This window comes from Cheilinus undulatus, linkage group 3, assembly GCF_018320785.1.
Source record: "Cheilinus undulatus linkage group 3, ASM1832078v1, whole genome shotgun sequence".
In the NCBI taxonomy this organism is placed as follows: domain Eukaryota; kingdom Metazoa; phylum Chordata; class Actinopteri; order Labriformes; family Labridae; genus Cheilinus; species Cheilinus undulatus.
Window position 1 is genome coordinate 23,632,972 of NC_054867.1, and position 20,703 is coordinate 23,653,674.

Sequence of the window (20,703 nt, forward strand, 5' to 3'; positions counted from 1 at the left end):
TATCTAAAGAACAAACATTTTTCTCTCAGTTCTGTTTTAATATCAGTTAAAATATGCTTTCTTAGATGGTCCTTTGTGTGATTAGCTGTCTGTCTATATTTTCTCATACTGATTGCAAGAAAAGCTCTTTAAATGAAACAGTCAAACATCTAGAGTAATTTGATGTATCATGCTTGTTAAATAGATTACGATTTCCTTTAAAACATTTGTCTGTTGACACCTCATCTATAGATATGTATAAGAGTTTCCCATTTCTGTTGAGCTTCTTTCTCAGGTTTTATTTGTAATATAGGAAAAATACAACAGCGTCATTATAGTCTGCACTGGCTCACAATCACATGCCTAGTGATGGAGTTAAGTAAATAATGAATTCAGATGAAATGATAGCTTACATTTTTTATTTCTGAATCATAGATAAAGTTTATAAATATAGTTCCAAGCCATTTCAAAGCCCTCAAAAAGTGTTCTGAATAGCTGAAATGATGGTAGAGTAGAGGGATGTCTATGCACTAAGTGTCCCATACTATTTATGATATCAAGGTACAATAATTCTGCAATAACAAACAGAACCAACAAGGAGAGGAAGGCAGAGACTAGAGAGGAAAGACAGATGTTTTTATTTATTTTTTATTTTTTACTCACATTTGGCAAGAGCATTACCCTCTCAGGAACAAGGCCCTGAAAAGCAAGGCGTTATTACATTGTCTCCCTTCCTTTCCCCTTTAAATGCTGATATTGCTAAGCCCCATCTAGAAATTTCAATCCAGCTTCCAGCTGAACTCTCACATCTTTACCACTTAGTTATCTTTAAATCAGTTCCTGTTTATTCCCCCAGTTCACGGTGATGCACACATGCACACCAAATTACACAGAAATAGCCCATCAGCTTAAAACGTTGCATGTTGTTAGTTCCTGCTCGTCTTTGTCTTGTCTGCTGTCTTACCTGTTCCCAGATAATATTGCTGTCTTTCCACAGTGATCTATATCATACACCTGTGTTCACCTGTCCTTTGGTGGTTTCATCATTTAATTAAAAAAAAAAAAGAAATCTGCAATAATTGTATTATTGAAGCTCAACCTTGTAATGGTGATACTTTGCAATATTTGATTAACATAAGAATTTGAAATGCACCTAGAAAGTGCCGTATAAGTGTAGTCATTCACAATTTGGCATCAGTATGACCTCTTTCCATGCTTAATCTCTTTACTTTTTTTTTTTTTTTTTTTTTTTTTTTTTTTTTTTTTTACTGTATCAACATTATGTGCAAGCCCTAGAAGTCTGTGATCTCACTTTAACAGATACTGTTGTTTTCTCTCCCTCTATAGTGAATGTAATCATCAGAAACCAGCTTTCATCATCCATACATGGGGATCAGTCCATGGACATTAGTGTGACCCAGGGGTTGCTACATCCAGACTCAGATTCGGTCATGCTGGCCCCCCAGCCTCCCTTCTTCCTGGGACCCCTCACCTCTCAGCATTGTACCCAGTTTTCCCAGCATCACTTGCAGGTAAAGACACACTTGTAAGCAAATGTTTGGGTTAGGCATAGAGTTGAGTAACAAAGTAACCACACTGTCTGAATCTCTGGTTGAAGTCTTCTTATTGGATTTTTTGACAGTTTGACATTTGACACTCAAACATGCATTAAAACCGATATAACTGATGCAACAATTCACGTTGACTGTATTTCAGTCATGTGCACTCAGTGAAAGGCAGATCGACCTCCTGCCACATTAACCGCAAGAACAAGCCAGCTGCTTTTGCTGCACTACTTTTCACAGATGTAATGCTCAGCGGGAATTTCTTAGAAGCAGGTCAGGTTTCAGTAAACAGACCACCTTCACTGCTTTGAGTTCTGGTAGAGTCTGTTGTAGAATCAGCTGCATTTTGCTCCATCTTTTGTGTGTTTTTCTTTCGCTTAATATGCAGTCTTGTCTAATGTGCAAATCTTACTATGTTATCTATTTGTGTTTGTCACAAAGTTTACTATTAGTAATGTTTATGCAAATCTCACATGTGCATTAGAGGAAGACTTGAATGGTCAGTGTTAAGTTATCTTCATTTTTCATACCCAGTATAACATTGAGCAAAGGCAAAGAGAGATGGAGGAGGAAGAAAAAAGAGAAGAGCTACAGCAGCTGATCCGAAAAAGAAAATCTGGGCCGAGTAAGTATCACATGTGATGTACATCTCCTTACTGTCATAGGTTTCCTTAGGTTCTCTGAAAAACTGTTCAGTTGTTGACGTGCTCTTCATCTGAGTCACAGCCTACTGTAGGTTTCATTGAAAAAGTGGGGGATTTCCAGCAACAACATGATGCACTCTCAGATTCCAAGGAAATTTATACTCATATCGAACCACATTGAAGCAAACACACTTTTTCAGGAAACATTTTCTGCTGCTTTAATTCTCAGCGAAAAGAGGTTATCAGATGGTCTTAAAGGAAAGGAATAAAAATCAGGGATCCCACTACAAAATATTTTCTACTTTTATTTGTTTCTACAGAAACAAACAGTATTTCTAATGATATTAATTTGAGTGGAGTTGAGTTATATATGTTTATCTTCACTTACGTTGATGTTCCTGATCAATTGGTTTTATTTACTGGTAGGTGCTGTAGCCAGTCCCATGGTGAGGCAGAAGCTTCGGGAACACTTAATAATGAAGAGTCAGTCCACACATGACAGGGTTACTCCCACCCACAGCACTCCTACACAAAGATACAGGTGAGTGAGACAAACAAGCAAATATTGAAAATGTCTGCTTATTCATTTTTAGAAGTAGACTTAGAACAGTTAAAGCTGCAGACAGTATTCCTTATGCAAAAGTTAAAATCATGCAATTTATTGTTGTTTTAGTGCATAGATCCAGAAGGCAAACTCATCTGCTGTTTCTCAACAGTTGTGAAATAACATTGAACCTTTTCTGTACTGCTTTCTCAGGCCCCCACTTCCTGAAATATCCTCAAACTCTCAGGCTTCCCCCTCTGACCAACGTAAAGACCTGGCCCTGCGCAGGACAGGTGAGACACCTCTGGCTGTTTGTGTCAGTGATGGGGGTTCCCAGCCTGAGGTTAAAACTGTGAAGGTCACTGGTGATTTTCCATTTCAGATCTGTTTTGTTGCGGTGCACTCTGTGTAATTTGAGTCACACTCAAAGTCATCTGACTGCATAACTCAGTGGGATATTTTGTTCAGCGTGATACCTTTCAGTGTCTCAGCAAACTGTCATTATGTTACACATTGTGGACCAGAGAATGGGACAGTGAGGGAGAGACTGAATTTACACAGGAGTGTCCTTTCCACTGAGATGAAGAAAACTCATTAGGCAGCAGGCCTGCAGGGCCAGAAAGAGAGACTGAAAACAGTAATAAAAACACAACAGTGACCGCAAAACACAAAGACCAAAGCAGTTACATAACTCTAACTCAGGTATGTGTAAAATGAACTGCGTGAGAGTCTGCAGCAGGTCTCTCTCACCGTGTGAATGAGAGAGGGAGTGGTTTTGTCTACCAGTATAATTCGCAAGTACACTAACAATTCCAAAAGCCAATATTTATTTGCATTACCCTAGAAACCTTGGGTGCCAGCACACACATGCACACACCCTTCTCTGCTTTCTTTGGCATTGTTTCAACAAAGAGCTGCCTTTCATTTGCTCTGAGCCAGCCTCTGATTGATTGTTTTGTTTGGGATTATTGGAGGCTGACCAAAGTAAACATAAAACTTTTTTAATGCAGTTGACCAGGGTTGAGCTGTTTGCTTTGGTCCAGCTGTGATGCAGGTTGCTTTAAATTGGTCTTGTAGTGAAAATTGGGTGCTTTATTGAAGTATGTGCATTGCTGAGTAAGAGCTTTATCGCTGATTTAGAAGACGTTTGAAATCAGTCAGTCTACCGTCCTGTAGCCTGTTGCACCAGCTATGCGTAAGTTCTGCCTTAAGTTATGGTGTAAAGTCCACACTAAACCCTACATTGAAACTAGTTAAGTTCTAACTTCAGTTGTGTCATTGTTCAGTTGCACCACAGAGACGTAAGGTTGTTCTTAACTAGTAGAGATTTACGTCCAAACTAACCAAAATGTTGTTGCAGATATGATGTATTCTCTGACTTTAACCAATCACTGAAAAGCATTTTTTAACCCCATGCTTGCTAATGACTAAAAATAACGTATGCTAACTGCTATTAATCATCAAACAGCATCCAGTGTGGATGAAAAATATGACAAGGCATTTTGCATATGAGAGTATTGCAAAGCCTACAGCTTAAACCTAGATCCAGTCTAAAATAACAACACTGATGTTGAGTGGTGAAATCGCTAATAACACAAAATAATTTAACAGTGGACGGCGGAAATGATCCCCGCTCATGGAAAAAACAACAGTGTTACTGATCATGGAGAATGCAGTGCTGACACCAAATTTCCAGTAAAGTCCTCAAATCCTCATCACCCTCTGGATTATCTCATCTTTTAGAGCTATCACTATGGCAACCATATTCTACGGAGGACTGTACACCTAGTAGGGGTTAGGTGTAAGATTTAAGTTATAACTTAAGCCTATGTGGGAAACTATCACAGCTGGTGCAACAGCTTAAACATTAGGAGAGCGTAAACTCTGTCGTAAGTAAGAACTTATGTTCAAACTAGGCTATGTTTGAATTTACACACAGCTGTGCAACCCATAGCTGCTGTTACTTCTTCATCTTTGTTTTAATGACAACTGAGGGATAGATAAGTATGTTTGTGTTGTCTTCTTCATGCAGTCATTTTCATATATTGTGTTTATGCAGTCTCTGAGCCCATTCTGAAGTGGAAGATAAAGAAACTCATCAGTTCAAGGCCAAACCCACTGCATCGAAAAATCAGTGCCCCTCCTACGATGAAGCACAGGACAGAAACTCTGGGTAAAGTGTCCGCATTTATCTGGAACAATCTTGTGATCTTGTGCCTCTTTTATATTTACTTGATAGCATAATCGAGTTTTCATGCACTATTTCTGTGTCCTTTACAAGATGCATTTGAAAGATATGTTGTTGTAATGAATGTAATCTTAAGACATACTGTGCCGACACAGTCTGATAAATTTTCCAACTTGTTGTGTGCGTCACTGGTCCTGTGTAAAAACATCTGTTGTGACATTTATAGCTTTCATGAGCTGACAGGCGTGTCTCATTTTTGTCACCCAGACTCATCCACCAGCAGCAGCAGCAACCCAGCATCAGGGTGCAGCTCTCCCAACGACAGCCTCCATTCAGACAGTGGGATTCTCCCACTTAATCACGAGGTCAGCCATTTTGTATGTTACACCAAGAGAGTACAAGATCTTTCCAATTTTCTTTGCTTTTTTTTTAACAGTAGAAAGATTTTGTTTTACCATATTATGTATAAAATAAATTGATTGAGCCAGGGATGTTATACCAGACCTGTTGGCCTGTTGTGTAGTTAAGCATTACGTGATAACTAGAGGTGGTTAGCATTACATTTAAAAGTAGCTCATCATGTTACTGCATTACATATGAAATTGTATACTGAGAAAAGTATCTGGTCATGATACTGCATTATGCAATGAGGAAAGTAAAGCATCTGAGCACTTTAGTGTCACCAAAACTTGAAAATCTTTTAACTACTTGTTCCTCATGTCAGCTGTTAAAACGGCACATAGCCCACCATACGTCTATCAGTAAATGTGCCATTCTACAACCTGGTTTACAGCCCATACTCTGTAATTCTGCAGCCTAAAAGCAGTAATAACACACACTGCAACCTTATAGCTCTTTAATATGCACACATCCTGACCACAAACTGAGCAGAGACATACAGCATTGCTTACATGTTGTACAGATGGCTGCATAGCTGTTTTAGTGAAGATGTGATGAGGTTAAATGTTCCTGTGATGTTGTCTTCTCTGCCATCTAACTTGCTCAATCAACTAGCTCCACATACCCACTGGCACAGGTGTGTAAACCTTCCACTGGCAGGAGGCTACATGCAAATGTGCCAACAGGTAGGAGAGAAACAGAAACAGTGCTGTTTTTTTCCTTCACAAAAGGTGAAGGGAAAAAAGGACTCACTATTTTTCAGAGAAGGATCACCTTTGTGAAAAGCAACTAATGACAGATACTCTAATCGCAAAATGAACAGCTTACGTAACTTTTTGCTACCAAAAAACAATATGAATCCTGTAACTCAGGAGTTCTCAAAAATTTTAGCCATCAACTCCTAAAATGAAGGTGCAAAAGACCAGGGACCCCCACTGTAGCTGAAGGTGGTTAAGGTGTAGTTGAACACAGCCATGCACATTCATAAATGGTCATATGCATACTTAGATTTTAAGGTTTTTTTAAACATTACTTTGATTTCAGACAAAATGTCACCAAATGACCAGGCCTTTATTTGGCATTCGAATATTTTTTTTTTGCATATGTTCTTATAGAAGTGGCTTAACTATACAATTTGAAATCTTTGGAAAATATTCTTTGTTTTTGGAAGGAATCTGGTGACCCACCCTCTCAGTGTTTTGCAACTCTCAGGAGGGTCCTGACCCTCTCACTGAGAACCACTGCTCCAACAGATTACTTTTTTGCACGTTACCCCCAACACTATTGCACTTTGAGTATGGCACAAAAAGAGAAGTCTCTGTGTTTGAAAAAGGATGTGATCAATTTAAAGTGATACCTTAAGGATAATGTCTCTAACATTGCTGCTCTCTCTCTCTCAGGCACAGAGGTTGCTGCTGAAGGATGGTAGTTTGGCTCATTTCACTGTGCCTCCAAACTCCACTGCTCTGCCAAACATCACTGCTGGCCTTCCTGCGCAGGTGAGCAATTATACCTTGTTGGCTACTATGTACAATCAGTGTAGAATCATCACAAACCAGAACCAAAATTATCAATGTTTCTTAATCTTGCCTCATTTCGAAGAATCCTGTAGGTTTACAGATAATTAAGATCCATAAATATACCAATTCATGCTATAAATGTTTATACTTCTAAGACTGTTTGTCTCAGATAGTGCCTGCAGAGTAGAACACTTATAGATACATGTTTCGTAATCAAGCTTTCACTTCCCTTTTAAGCTCTGTGATGCTTTCATATTTAATGTATCAGTCATGTGCTAGATGGCTCGCTTGATGACATTATTAGTGTGTTTGATTGGTCACTCTTTGCATCTCTACTCAAAAGGCATAGCGAGCTACACCCGCCGCACTAAAACTCCACTGTGCTCATGCTTGTTAATTTGCAACCATGGCTAATGCTTCAATAGTTCAAAGTGACACTTCCAGCGTTTCTTTCCTCTCTTCTCAACAGGCCGACCTTCGATTAGCAAGGCCGATTGCAGTATCTGGTCTGCATCAGGTCTACCTGCCTCTGGAGGGAAGCAGTCCAGCTTTGGCTCAGCGCCTCCAGCCAGTGCTCATACTGGAGCCACATACTGGACTGGTGCATTCACAGCTTGTCTCCCGTGAGTTTTGTAACTTTAGTCTAGTTATTAAGAAAAACAAACACCTCAGTGCACAAGTACAGGCCATTTTTATTTGGTCATGCAGAAGACAACACATAATGTTTTTATGTGTTTGTGATCATTTTATTAATTAAGTACTATTGTGCAAGTTAATCTTTTGTGCAAGTTGTGCACAAAAGATCATGAGATGTTATTGTTTAGTCTCGTGATGATGGGGAAAATGATGGGATCCATATGTAAAAATTTTCTTTTGTTTTGTAGTGTCACTTTTTTTCTAAACCAGTAAGTCTCAGCAAAGAGATGAGAAATGATTCCCAATTAAAATCCAGGCTCCAAGTATCCCTGTCAAGCACACTTGTGACTATGATTGGAAATTTTTACTGTCAGTGCTTTGGCTTACTTTAACGTATTAATTTAGCAACTGTTGATCAAATCTTCACATGACAGTTCAAAGGTACAGTAAGACAGAGCTCCTTGATGTATGCTTTTAGCAACAAGTTTTGTTTTTCAGAGCATAATGAACTGAAAAAAAGGAAAAAACAGCTCTTATAATGACTGTTTTGACATCAGCAGCTGCTGCTGAGTCAACTCCACATGGAAATGAATTGAAAGTATTACAAAAAAATAATCTTAAATGTGTATCCAGTCCACTGTGTAAGGCATAGGGTAGCAGGAACATCAGCAATCTGGTCATCATGTGTTAAATTAATCATTTTCACCCAGATCAGAATCAAACTTGCCTAAAAAGTCCATAGATAGTCAAAATGCTGAGAATGATAACCAACATAATCTCATTGCACCCCTAAGTTTGTTGATATTTTTACAACCTTTGAGAGATTAAGGGATTCAAGTACAACAGTCCACAAGGACATCAAGATTTAAAGCAAATTAGTGCTCCATAAGTGGGGAAAGGTTACCTAGAGCAGTGGTTCCCAAAGGGGGGTCCTGGGATGTTTTCCAAACAACACAAAATCTTTTAAATGGTTTTAAATGGTTTTAAATTTTACCCATTTTTGTAAAAACATATGCATAAAATGAGTACAATTAAAATAAAAACATGGTTATTTGGTGATATTTATGCTAAAACCAAAGTAATGCTTAACTGTAAGTCTGAACAGGACTATTCTTGAATGTGCATGGCTGTGTTCAACCATGCCTCTAAAACCCTTGGGTATAGATGGGACCCCAGTCTGTGGCATTGTTAATTTTGGGGTTGCAGGCTGAAAGTTTGGGAACCCCTGCACAAGAGTACTAAGAATGACCATCAATATGCACCTTTGATTGCCAATCTGGTCATTCTGAAGTCAGTTTTTTGTGGCATTTGTTAATGACTTATTAAAAGTAGCTCTACAGCTTTTAAACCTTTTGTCAGCAGAAATAACAGAGCAAAACAATAGACCGCATACCATCGACTTATGTCACTGCTGTTTTTTTAAAGTGAGGGATGACTTCTTGGAGCTCATCCAAGAATCATTAGATAACCACCTCTCTGAGCTGTCAACGCTGCTGGAAGATTGAAGCTGAAGCCAGGTGCCTCCCTTTATGTAGTGTCTGTGATTCAAAAGCTTGTTTCAAAAGGATGTCACTAAATGATGTCAAAGGTCCATCAGAGCAAGGAAAGAACTTCACCGGCACTTTTATGTTGCTCACTAAAGCACAGATCTATGCAGCTTGTGGTTTACGGAGAAAAACAATGTTTATGCTGTGTTAATTTTTTGCAGACACTGTTGACCAAAGCAAAGTCTGATTCCATTAGAGGCCACAGTGCATCAAGGGAAAACCCTTGAAAATTTGTCCATCAGCTCTCAGCTTCAAATTTGACTGTTTTTCATGAGAAAATCTGTCCCCATGTTCTGCTAACACCCTTCCTAGATTTTGCGATCTGTGGATAACACATAGCAGCTGAAGGAGAGAAAGACTTCAGCAAACATGGATGTTTTCAAGAGCACCTAAGACCTCCTGTTGTACCACATCAAACTCCAAAACAGTGGTACTCAACCTTATTACACCGAACATCCACATTGTCTTAAAAATACTTTAGCGAGAGCCACAATCCAAACCGGGGATGTAAAGTAGATCATAGATTAGTTAATCCATAGTTGAAATAAAATGAAACAGTGACTTGGTGGATAATTGTGAGGTTAAATGAGATGCAATAGGCTACATAAAAATGTCTGTAGCGTTGTCAGAAGAAACAAAATGCCACTGATAATGAGCATATATTTATCTTATATATTGCTGATGTTGGTCCAAAACCTTGTATCTCAATTTTTCATGGTTTTAATTTGTTTTTATAAATCTGTGCTATTGGTCACCCTTTACATCTGTCGGTATACAATTTTAAAGCAATAAAAATGTAAAGATGTGGGGTTTTTTTAATTCCCTGAAAAGTGGTGATTTTGGAGATATGTCTTTGGCCCGACGCCAGCGTTATGTGAGCTCCACCTGGCCTAAAAAATTTTTAAGATGTTAGAATGAGGTGAGTTTGAGCTATGAGAAGTTTTTCAAAGAGATAATGAATTATGGTTGGCTATTTGGGTGTTTATCCCTCACATTGGGGCATTTACTGGAGTTCTTTGGCTTTATTAATATAAAAGAGATGCTTTCTATTTTTTTTTTCATTCATTAATTTTTTACCTTAAGGGGGAGGGGCCTCATATTTGTCTTTACCCTGGGCCTCTGAATGACTGAAACTGGCCCTGCCTCACACCTGCAGCTCTCCCAGACACATAATTCTGTCCTGCCTCATTTTGTAGCTTTGGTTTTAATGTTTTCTGCTCTTTTTAAAGTATGTATTATCATTAGTGCATTAAAGATCAAATTAAACACCCACGTTTGAACAAGTTTCACAAGATATTACATTATCAAAACATGTGATCCGTGTGTGTTGGGCTCTAGATGATGACGCTCATAGAATATAAGTGTGACAGAGCATCGGCAGAAAGTGACTGCCCAGAGTTGTTAAAACGAGGGCATAGAAAGAGTTTGAACACAAAGCAGCACACCTCAACGGATGAACTTACGGAAGAGACGCAACACCAGCGACTTCCTCTGCTCTCTTCTCACACGCTCCTCCATAGAGCGCACCCAACGGTAAAAGATATGGATTTTAAAAAATAAACGTATAAATTTGGTAGTTAAAGCCTGTCTTGTTTGTGTTGGTAACAGATTTATTGATGTGACTTACATTGAATCTCTACCGATGACAGTGCTTACCTTCATGTATTTTTTTTTTCCAAGTAATCCTGTTAAACATATCTGCATCCCAGAGTGGCCCTCGCAACTTCTCAATGTGTTCATTTTTGCTTGTCTCTGCCAAAAGGAACTCTGTTTTTTGTTAAAGCGTTTTTTCTTCATTGAAGTCAGGTTACATAAAATAACCTATTATAAAGCAATCAAAGCATTTTTTTCCCGCTGGATGTTTGGATTTTATTTAATCAGGAAAGCCCCATGGTATTCATGATACCCTTCTTTCAGGCTTATATGAAAAGTTATTGGCGTACCTAAACTAAAAAGGGTTATCATAATTCCTTTTGCAACACCTGTGCTACTCCATGCACATAAAGTCAAATTTCTGCCACGAAAAAGTCTGTTCTCTTGAAAATCAGAAGCTTTATTGTTGAGTTGATAACCTAAGTTTTCTACATATTTCCTTCGTCTAATTGTTACTCAAAGCACAAAAGTGCCCTCTACCTGATTTTTACAGTAATGCAGTTTACTTACAAATCAGAAATATGCTTTAGTTGCAAACAGTATTTCTCTGTTTGACTGCAGGAATCCTGCAGACCCTTGAAAAGTATTAGAATGTCTTATATTAAACATTTGAAATTGAAGGCCATAAAAAGTCTTAAAAACTCTTAAAACTTTTTTCAATCCAAACGTTCACAATTTTAATCATCTTCCTCTACAAACTGTTGCATAGATGTTCTCCATAATAATTCAGGGACTTAAGTGTTAGATATTTTAAATTTCCTGGGCCAAGACCCAAGACCCCTCTCTGATTTTATCTGACTCATTTTGATTTACTACCTTTTGATTCACCTGCCTTTTTTTCATTTTGAACTTGTCTCCCTGCTTCTTGGCCAAGTCTGAACTTTTGATCAAGATGAGTGGTTCTCTTATACTGGGATTGGACCCAAAAGGGGGTCGCTGTGCTGTTTTCAGTAGTTTGCAAATGTATACCTGGAGAGAAATTGTGGCATAAAGTCTGAAGTTGACAGTCTCCACTTAAGGCTGTATATTTAAATTAACCCTAGTTTTCTTTAATAACAGATCAATTTAGGGTTCTTTTAATTGAAATTCCTCTCATGATAATGTGTTAATTTGTCAAGATCGAGAAGAACTACCAAATTGTACTTGTTGTCACAGAATAATGGAGTAAAATAAAGTGTGTACATGCATGTTATTCTGTAATGATGTGCCTTTTAGCATTTCTCATTTAGTTCAAAAGGTTGAATTTTTTCCCCGCCTCCTGCCCAATGACAGCTGGGATAGGCTCCAGCCCCCCCGTGACCCCCAACGGGATAAGCGATATAGAAAATGGATGGATGGGTTGAATTTTTTTTGGACCAGTAGAGCAACACTGATCTAGATTATCATGATACCATTATTTTATTGAAGTCCAGATTCTTTTCTTTATGTCTAGTTGTTCCGTCACTATTTTGATTTTACTTCTCCTTACTGAGCTTTTCCTCGGTTTGTCATGTTAATCCCCATCATCTTTATTAATCTCTTCCTCTGTCTCCTTCTCTTCTTTTTTACAGTTCATGGCTTGAACTCTGTCCCTCTGCAGAATCAGCCACAGTCTCACCTGTCTAGAAGAGAAGGTGTGGTTTCCTTGCCGTCCCACAGACCCCTGGAACGCACACGCTCAGAGCCTCCACCCTATAGCCACTCATCTTTGTATGCCAGCCATCAGACACACATCCAGCCCCAGCTGTCTCAGCAGTACAACCGTGTAATGGAGGGGTATAAGCAGAGCACACCTCTGAAAAAGGTGAGAGGGTTCAGTCTTTGTGCAGATTTGTGCATTGATGGATTGAATACAGAGAGCATAAATAGATCACAGACTTGGGAAAAAAAGCATACCTACAAGCCTTTTCTGACACAGATCCCATCAGAGGACATGGACCTGGAGGAGATCGGATCAGAATTTGGCTCGGGTCCAGGGTCCCTATGTGGCTCAGAGCCTGGCTCAGTGGGTGAGGAAGGCCACCGCAGGAGACAGAGCACCACCAGCACAGACTCAGTTTATGACACAGAGTCCACTACATCATCACGGGAAAGCTTGATTGAGCCCTCACATTCCCTCAATCAGGTACTAAATTTAAGAATTACATATGCACATGCACAAACAGCTAAACAATTTCAAAATACTAAAAGGAAAGACTGTTAAAATCAGTAGGATCTGAAATTAAAACCTGGAAAAGCCTCAGTGGTATTAATGTGGTATTAGGTAAGCAGGGGAGTGATTGTCGTGGTTTCCTATCTTCTCAGAGAGCAGATTGAGGAGATAAGGCTGACTGATTTAAAAGTGATTTATTAAGCTAGGCTCTCTTCATTGTTAAAGTAATAAATCTCAGAACTGAAGGATACACTGCATCCAGAGATTTTTAAGTTGTACTGACTCACAACTAGAAATAACATTCCCATAATTCAACCCAGAGAAAAAAACTGCATCTATTCTACTTTTTCTTGTAAAAATGGGGGGAGCAAAATTGACTTATAAAGACAGCCCAGTAGTTATCTAAGTTTGGATAAAAGCACATCAGTGTGAGTTTTAAAAGTAAGTTTTTTATCAACTGATTTTTATTGTAGTCTGCAGTATACTAGTATTCCTTCCATTTGAAAACTGCATCCATATAGTTTTGGGACAATTCAGAACCAGTTTCAACCTATACAGGTGTTTCTGTAATAGGTTAAATGAAAGCTGTAGATTTAGAGTAGCATCATGAATAGGATTGGAAATGACGATTGTTTAATGAGGTGGTGATTGTTTCGATATAAATACTGAATAACACTGGTCCAAGTACTGAACCTTGGAGTACTACCTTTGTAATCTGGGGAAAAGATGACTGAACATGATCTATTTTGACACACTGTATTCTTTCAGACAGGTAGTTTTGGAACCATTTCAAAGTGTTGTTTTAAAAACCTAATTTATAGAGTTGATATAAAAGAATGGTCAACAGCGTCAAATTATAATAACAAGTCATGCTGGAAACTTTCCTCTTATCTAATTGTGGTAATGAACAGCAATTATTCATGTATTTTAAATTCTTCTGAATGCTTTAGTCCCTTTTGGTGTACTAGAGGACAAAGTTAACTCTTTTAGCAGTTAAGCAGAAATGTATGCTATTCTGATTTTCTCTCTAAGTTATTTATCATGTAATTCTGAGAAAAAAAGCATACTCTGTTCCTAATTTGCAGCACCATTTCAATTCCCAGTGGTTGTTTGAACCAGGTTTCTGACAGAAGAGGGCACTGTAGCTCCATTATTTCTACATGTAAGCAGTGAGAGTTTGCTGCATGTTTTTGAACTTTCTTTACCAGCTGCTCTTCTGAAAAACACATAATTTCATTAGCCAAAAAAAGGAGTAGAGTAGTAGAGACATTACATTTCTGAATATTCCTAGTCTTGTTTGTACTTCTTTTGAAATATCCTTTGTTCTTCTCCTCACACACTCTCCCATGTCAACCTCAGAGGCAGGTTATCCTGAGACAGGGTCACCAGCTGGACCATCTGGGAGGGCCTGCAGTAATTTGGCCTCACCAGCCTCTGTTTCGGACCCGATCCTCTCCAGCCTCCACCTCCCTGCCTCCTCCCCCACACCCACCTACCACCATGCCTTCACTGTCACTGTCAGGCCCTGCAGCAGATGTCCAGCTACGTTACACCACAGGTGAGAGACTTGCACAGTCAGGAAGAGTTAAAAGAACTATGAGTCTGATTAAACAGGAACAAAACATGTATAACTGGAACAAGATTTGATTTGTGTGTGCATGTGTTTGTGTTTTTTAGGTTTGGTTTATGACTCTCAGATGCAGAAGCACCAGTGTACCTGTGGGGACAACAGCCGCCACCCTGAGCATGCTGGGAGGGTCCAGAGCATCTGGTCCAGACTTCATGAAAGAGGTCTCAGAAGCCAGTGTGAGGTATAACTCTCACACATACACAGCCAATACACATCAGATATTCCCCTGTAGTCAGTATTTAATGAAGAGGACATATGTTTGTGTGTTCTTGTGCAGCGTATCCGCAGCAGAAAGGCCACTCTTGAGGAGCTGCAGTCGGTCCATTCAGAAAAACACGTTCTTCTGTTTGGCACCAATCCGCTCAACCGCCTCAAGCTGGACAGCCGCAAGCTAACGGGTAAAAAATGATGGTAACAATGAAAAGAAAGCAGCATGAATATTATCAACATCCTTGAAAGTTAAATGCCATAAATTGTCTCCTGTAGGGATCTTATCTCAACGGATTTTTGTCATGTTACCGTGTGGAGGAGTTGGGGTGAGTGCAACGCACAAACATACTCATACACAACACAGACCCCTTTACACGAAAGTCATGTGGGAATCTTTCTATTTATCTAATTGCATTACTGAACAGCAAACATTACATGGCTGATTGCTGAACTACATAATTAAGCTAACAATGCCACAAATCGCTAATGCTATTGTTTTTGGCCAAGACTGCTTAGAAACAATTAAAGGCTGTACAAAGGTGAGATTTAGTAGAGAAAAATAGAAAGAGAGGGGGAAAGGAGGAAGCATGTAAAGGCGTCATCCTGGAGGGGTATATGCCTATGGAGCTGTATTTTATTTAATTGGGATGGGTGTGGGAATGAGAAAAAGAGGAAAAAATAGATCAAATTTAAAGATCAGAGCAGAGTAGAGTGCTGCTAGGTCAGATTTAACAGAGGCGTTTACTCCTCTGATCTGGTGAAGCACAGTTTTTAATGCCCATGGTGAAGCAAGATGAGAAGAGAGGAGTCAGATAAATAGAGGGGGAGAGGAGAAGAGGAGGAAGGAGAAGAAAGGGGGTGGGTGTCAGTTGATAAGGCGACTGATCTGCCTGGATTTCTAGCCCTCGGCTGCTCTGGTGGAGAGGGCTGATTGGAACAATATGGCACAGTCTGTTATAAAAGAAATTCCTCCTATTTCATTGTTCCTTCACGGCACACCACTTATGTGACTCTGAGACATGGGATTACAAAAAAAATCAACAGGAAAGGGCTTATATAGAGAAAAGATGCAACACAGATAGTGCTAAAGTGAGAAAAGGTAATTTCTTGGTGATTTATGGTAATCATACAAAATTTAAGAGTCCAGCATCACAAAATTTGGGGGGTTTTTCTACAAAAAATAAGAACATAATGCAAGAACATGAATCATATTGTAGGTAAGTAGCTGTGCACACACAAGGAATTTAAGTTGGTGTTTTTTGGAGCTATGAAATGTATTTAAATTTATTTAATCAGGAAAAACTTTATTGAGATCAAGAATCTCATTTACAAGCGTGTCCTGGCCAAGACAGACAGCAGCACATTTATCAGAGTTGCAAACATTAAACATGAAAACACTAAAAACACAGATAAATCAACGACTTAATTACAAAGCAAAAAAACATCAGTCAAAACATCTGCAGTCTGATGCATCTTCCTCCAATGCTTTCAATCTATTTTGAAAAAATTGAAGACCAGCTCCTCTAGACAGAGATATTGCTGCAGAATATTCCAGGCTACAGTAGCAGTATATGGGAAACTCCTTTTACTCATCTCAAGACCAACTTAAGGCACAGATAGCAAAAGTAAATTTTATGACTGAGTCACAGAGCAAAGACTGTTGTTTCCAGAACTTCTCACATGAATAGAAGCACACATGTATGATGGAAGCAGGTTAAGTAAAGCCTTGTAATGAGGATATGTATACAGGAAATAAATACAAAAGTTGAAAGTTAGTGAATGGTAGTACTCTTGCTGTCAAGGGATGTAAAAGTGAAGAAATAAAGAGTGAAATGTAAAATATGAAGAACAGTTTGATAAAAAAAAATATGTACAACAGAGCTGTACTGTTATACAGGTGTGAGATGATGGTGAGTGCATGTTTTTTACAGTATAAAATGACACACAGTGCCCATTGTAAATTAATTAAACAGCTAAGGTCTGATGTTGAGTCTACACATTAATCCGACCACAAGGCTGGATGGGAATACTACCACGTGGGGGATGAGGGTGAGATTATTAGTAATTAAGCTTGCAGCAGGAGTGCTAAAAGCTGCACTTTGAGGTTTAGGTTTTGGTCTTTATAGAGCCCAGCCCTTTGCCAGAGTCAAACACTGAGATTAGGAATGCTCAATATTAGATTTCTGATGATAAGCAGATAGGTACAAATTCTTATTACCTGATATCTGTGTCAATTCTGACATGCTAAATAAAGTTCAGAACTAAAACGTAAGTCCTTAAAACAAGGATAAGCAAGGATGACAGATATCAGTCCTTCATTATGTGTTTTTTGTGAGTCATTTATTGTGCTTTTACTGTTACGTCAAAACCTGTAAAGCACTTTGGCCAACTAAGATTGTTTTTTAAATGTGCTATATTGATAAACTTTGACTTGACTTGACTTGACTTAAAACACACTAGAGTTTAAGGAATGAGGATGAACAAGGAAAAAGACTTGAGCACATGAAGGTCTGTTTGTCCTGCCTAAAAATCCACAAACTTTTATACATACAGCTGATATTTACAGCTGAAAGTTTATTTGTAAATATTGGCAGAGATTTTCATACCTTCCAGCACCAGTAAATACCTTCATGAGCTGATATCTGCTGATACTGATATAATGCTGATAGTGTATGGCATCCCTGTTTGAGATAAAGGGAACATTTTTTTGTAACTTATTACTGTGTTTTAGTTAGGAATTTTTGGCCTTCTAAAGCGTTCATCACATCATTTGATGACCTCAAACCCTCAAACACAGCGCTGTCTGTAGTAGTCCCCCCTTTTGGTTACAGAAGTTCCTTATTTCTCAGGTAAAACTTGGCAAACATGCTAAAGCTTTCTATCGATCAAAAGCAAGCCTTTTGGTGCTCATCTGGCTCTGTCAGTGAAACAGGTACTTATGTGCCAAAGCTACAGACCTCAATGCACTGGTTGCAAGTTTGATCTTGGCGCTGTTTGGTTGCATGCCCCCCACCCTCCCACCCCCCTTCCTGTCTCTCTTCAGCTGTCCTATGTAATACAGGCATAAAGCTCAAAAAATAATCTTTGGGAAGAAAAGTTTCTAATCAATTTCGCATGTCTGATCTCTGTTTTACAAACAGGTTGATATTGATACAGTCTGGAATGAACTCCACACATCAGCAGCCTCCCGTATTGCTGCAGGATGCGTCACAGACCTGGCACTGAAGGTGGCACAGGGAGAGCTAAAGGTGCTTCTTTGTGACTAAACCCCTTATCAGAAAATAGCTTGTGGTTTTCTCTCCTAGGAATTCACTCAACAGGTTTATGTGTGAACAAATATTACATTAAGTGTAGTATTGCTTTGTCAGGTCCCTTGATGGATTTTTCCTAAAAGTGAGATATGGTAAAAGCAGAAAGATGCTAACCCTTTTTCTCTCTTACAGAATGGTTTTGCAGTGGTGAGGCCCCCTGGACACCATGCAAGCCACTCCTCCCCTCTGTAAGTACAGCACCATGCTCTCACATGCACAAACACACACATTCCAGGAGCCAGGAGGTCTCTGCTCAGTGTTTCAAAGGATTTATTACAGATCACCTACACTTCAGAGAGAGTATCTCAGTGTTTTAGAGTGTGTCTGGGTTTGTGTACTACCTGCCTGATGCCTGAGGCAAAGCTTTGCAAAGTTTCTTTTAAACTTTCAGCGCACCTCAAACACAACTATGTGTGTGTATTTTTGTGCATGTGTGTCTGGATTTGTGTCAGACTTTGATAGGAGGCATTAGCCCAGTAACCACGTTCAGCTGGGACTGTGTGTGTGCTCAGCAGTACTTGTCACTGGTTATTTATGAGATGATAATGACTTTTCTTGATGAGCAAAGTTTGGACAGCATATGATATACTGTCCACACAAACACACGCACACAACATAAAGACAGTCAGAGTTTACGACTCGTGCTGACGCTGCCACTTCCAACATTCCTCCATTGTTTTTCATACATCAACGCTTTTTTGCATACCTTTACTGTAGAGAGAGAGTGCTTCGGGAAGCTGCTGTGCCAAGCCGTGAGTTCATTTCTCTGAAATCATTTCAGTCGTAACGCCAGCGATTTATTCTGTTATCATCTGGAATGTGAAGAGAGTTTTACGATAAGCTCGGTTTTATGTTTGTCACAAAATGTGTGGGTTCTGCATTTCTCAAGAGGTGAAGATTTCGTCTAGGCATAATTTCTCATGTGAAAAGCATTTTTTGTTTGTCAGCAGTGGATGATTAAATACAAAACAACTTGAGATAAAACATCCTAACTTCTAAAATATTTGCAGTAAATTTTTGCCTTGCAGGAGTTTCGCTCTATGGCTCACATGTTTAGTCAGTGCTATGATCGCCACAACCTGGACTGAATAGCCAGCACAAGAGAACAGAATAGGAGACATGTCTCAGAGGTTCCCAAGGTCCATACGGTGATTGTACGATATTAATTTTCTGAAGATGTACTAACCAGCACATGTGTCTGCCTGTCTCCATGTCTGTTTGTCCACAGGGGCTTCTGCTTCTTCAACTCTGTGGCCATTGCTGCCAAACAGCTCCAACACAAACTCAACGTCAGCAAGATCCTCATCGTGGACTGGGTGAGGGCGCTTTGCATGACCAGCATCACTGGCACCCACATGGACAGACAAAAACATGCGTGCCCACACACACTGATGCATCATGGGCACAAAAAAAACTCATATAAGCCAAGCAGCTCTCTACAGTAGCACCCCTTTTATCATTGAGTTTATTCATATCTCTGGTCTCCATGTGTGATCTGAACTGTCACCTATTTTTAGAGGAGACAGTCACACTCATATAAACATGCACCCACACACACATATGCAGATATTGATCCACAGCCAGGTGGTCGTCTCTGCTCACCATGTGTGTGTACATGAGCAAGCAGCATGGCTTTAAACATAGCCCTGCTGTCTGACAAATAACTACATCAAACACTGATTACTACCTGATACCAAAAGTTTTCTGATTAAAACAAATTTGACATTGACAGAGATTAGCCCTTCCTTAGACCCTGATCATTGCAATATGTTTTTCTGTTCTTTAGAAAAGGAAGTTTTCTTCAATTTTTTGTGATTTGTAATTTTACAATTAAGAAATCTGTCAATCTGTTAAGCTTCCGTATTTTTTTTACAGAAAATGTTATATTGATATGCAGTAATCAAATGGACACATACTTTAACTTCATTTCATTTGATTTCCTTTTTATATACACAAAGAACATGCATCCCTCTATACATGTATCTATAACAGTGCAATACACAAGGACAATAATCCCACAGTACACAATTTGAATATAGTCAGCATGTACCTTAAATTATTTTCCCTTATGGGGAAACAGTGAAGACAAAGAGAGAGACTTATCTGGTCCCTTTCTCGTATGATGCAAATTTCAACAGAATTTCATACCAGTGATGATAAAAATGACAGTAATTTAAGGATAGACATTGATACAGATATTTTTCAATTTTCACAGTTCATAAAAAGCCTTTAAAAAGCACTTGCCCCCAGGATTTTTTTAACCTCTTTATTGATTTTATAAATCATTCAGAGTCAATATAATTAGGCTTTTTTGACCAAAAAACTCACAAATGTCAACATGAAAACAGATTAAAGAAAGTATGTAAGGTAAAAAAAAAAAGTGACTGCATAAATATTCACCCCCTTCACAATTAGTGAAATGGGGAACACCTAAATGCAGTGAATGTGGCTCAAGTGATTCGAGTATAAAGAAACCTGTGTCTAGAAGGCCCAGTCATTGGTTAATTAGTATTTCTGGCTACCATTACACCATGCAGGCGAAAGAACACTCCTAGCAACTCAAAGAAAAGGTTTGTAAAAAAATCTTAAGTCAGGGGATGGATACAAAAAAAACTTCCAAGGCACTGAACATCCCAAAGAGTTCAGTTAAATCCATCACCAAGAAATGGAAGAAATATGGCATGTGTGTTAATCTGCCTAGATCACAGCATCCTTACAAACTGAGTGACTAAGCAAGAAGGAGATT

At 38.9% G+C, this 20,703-nt stretch overlaps 1 protein-coding gene across 3 annotated transcripts in view; it reads left to right on the forward strand.

Annotated features, from left to right (window-relative positions):
• Positions 1-20,703, forward strand: part of LOC121506801 (histone deacetylase 7-like) — a 59,330-nt gene that overhangs the window by 23,087 nt on the left and 15,540 nt on the right. For 2 of the 3 annotated variants that reach the window (XM_041782690.1, XM_041782692.1), the window contains exons 2-18: positions 1,327-1,511; positions 2,079-2,169; positions 2,615-2,729; positions 2,946-3,025; positions 4,792-4,905; positions 5,188-5,285; positions 6,720-6,818; positions 7,309-7,462; positions 12,226-12,458; positions 12,573-12,779; positions 14,166-14,364; positions 14,484-14,617; positions 14,714-14,834; positions 14,923-14,972; positions 17,787-17,894; positions 18,090-18,145; positions 19,186-19,273. In XM_041782690.1, coding sequence (XP_041638624.1) covers positions 1,380-1,511; positions 2,079-2,169; positions 2,615-2,729; positions 2,946-3,025; positions 4,792-4,905; positions 5,188-5,285; positions 6,720-6,818; positions 7,309-7,462; positions 12,226-12,458; positions 12,573-12,779; positions 14,166-14,364; positions 14,484-14,617; positions 14,714-14,834; positions 14,923-14,972; positions 17,787-17,894; positions 18,090-18,145; positions 19,186-19,273 — 2,079 coding nt within the window. In that variant the 5' untranslated portion in view covers positions 1,327-1,379. The remainder of the gene's footprint in view (positions 1-1,326; positions 1,512-2,078; positions 2,170-2,614; positions 2,730-2,945; positions 3,026-4,791; positions 4,906-5,187; positions 5,286-6,719; positions 6,819-7,308; positions 7,463-12,225; positions 12,459-12,572; positions 12,780-14,165; positions 14,365-14,483; positions 14,618-14,713; positions 14,835-14,922; positions 14,973-17,786; positions 17,895-18,089; positions 18,146-19,185; positions 19,274-20,703) is intronic. The other variant, XM_041782693.1, reaches the window with a different exon arrangement.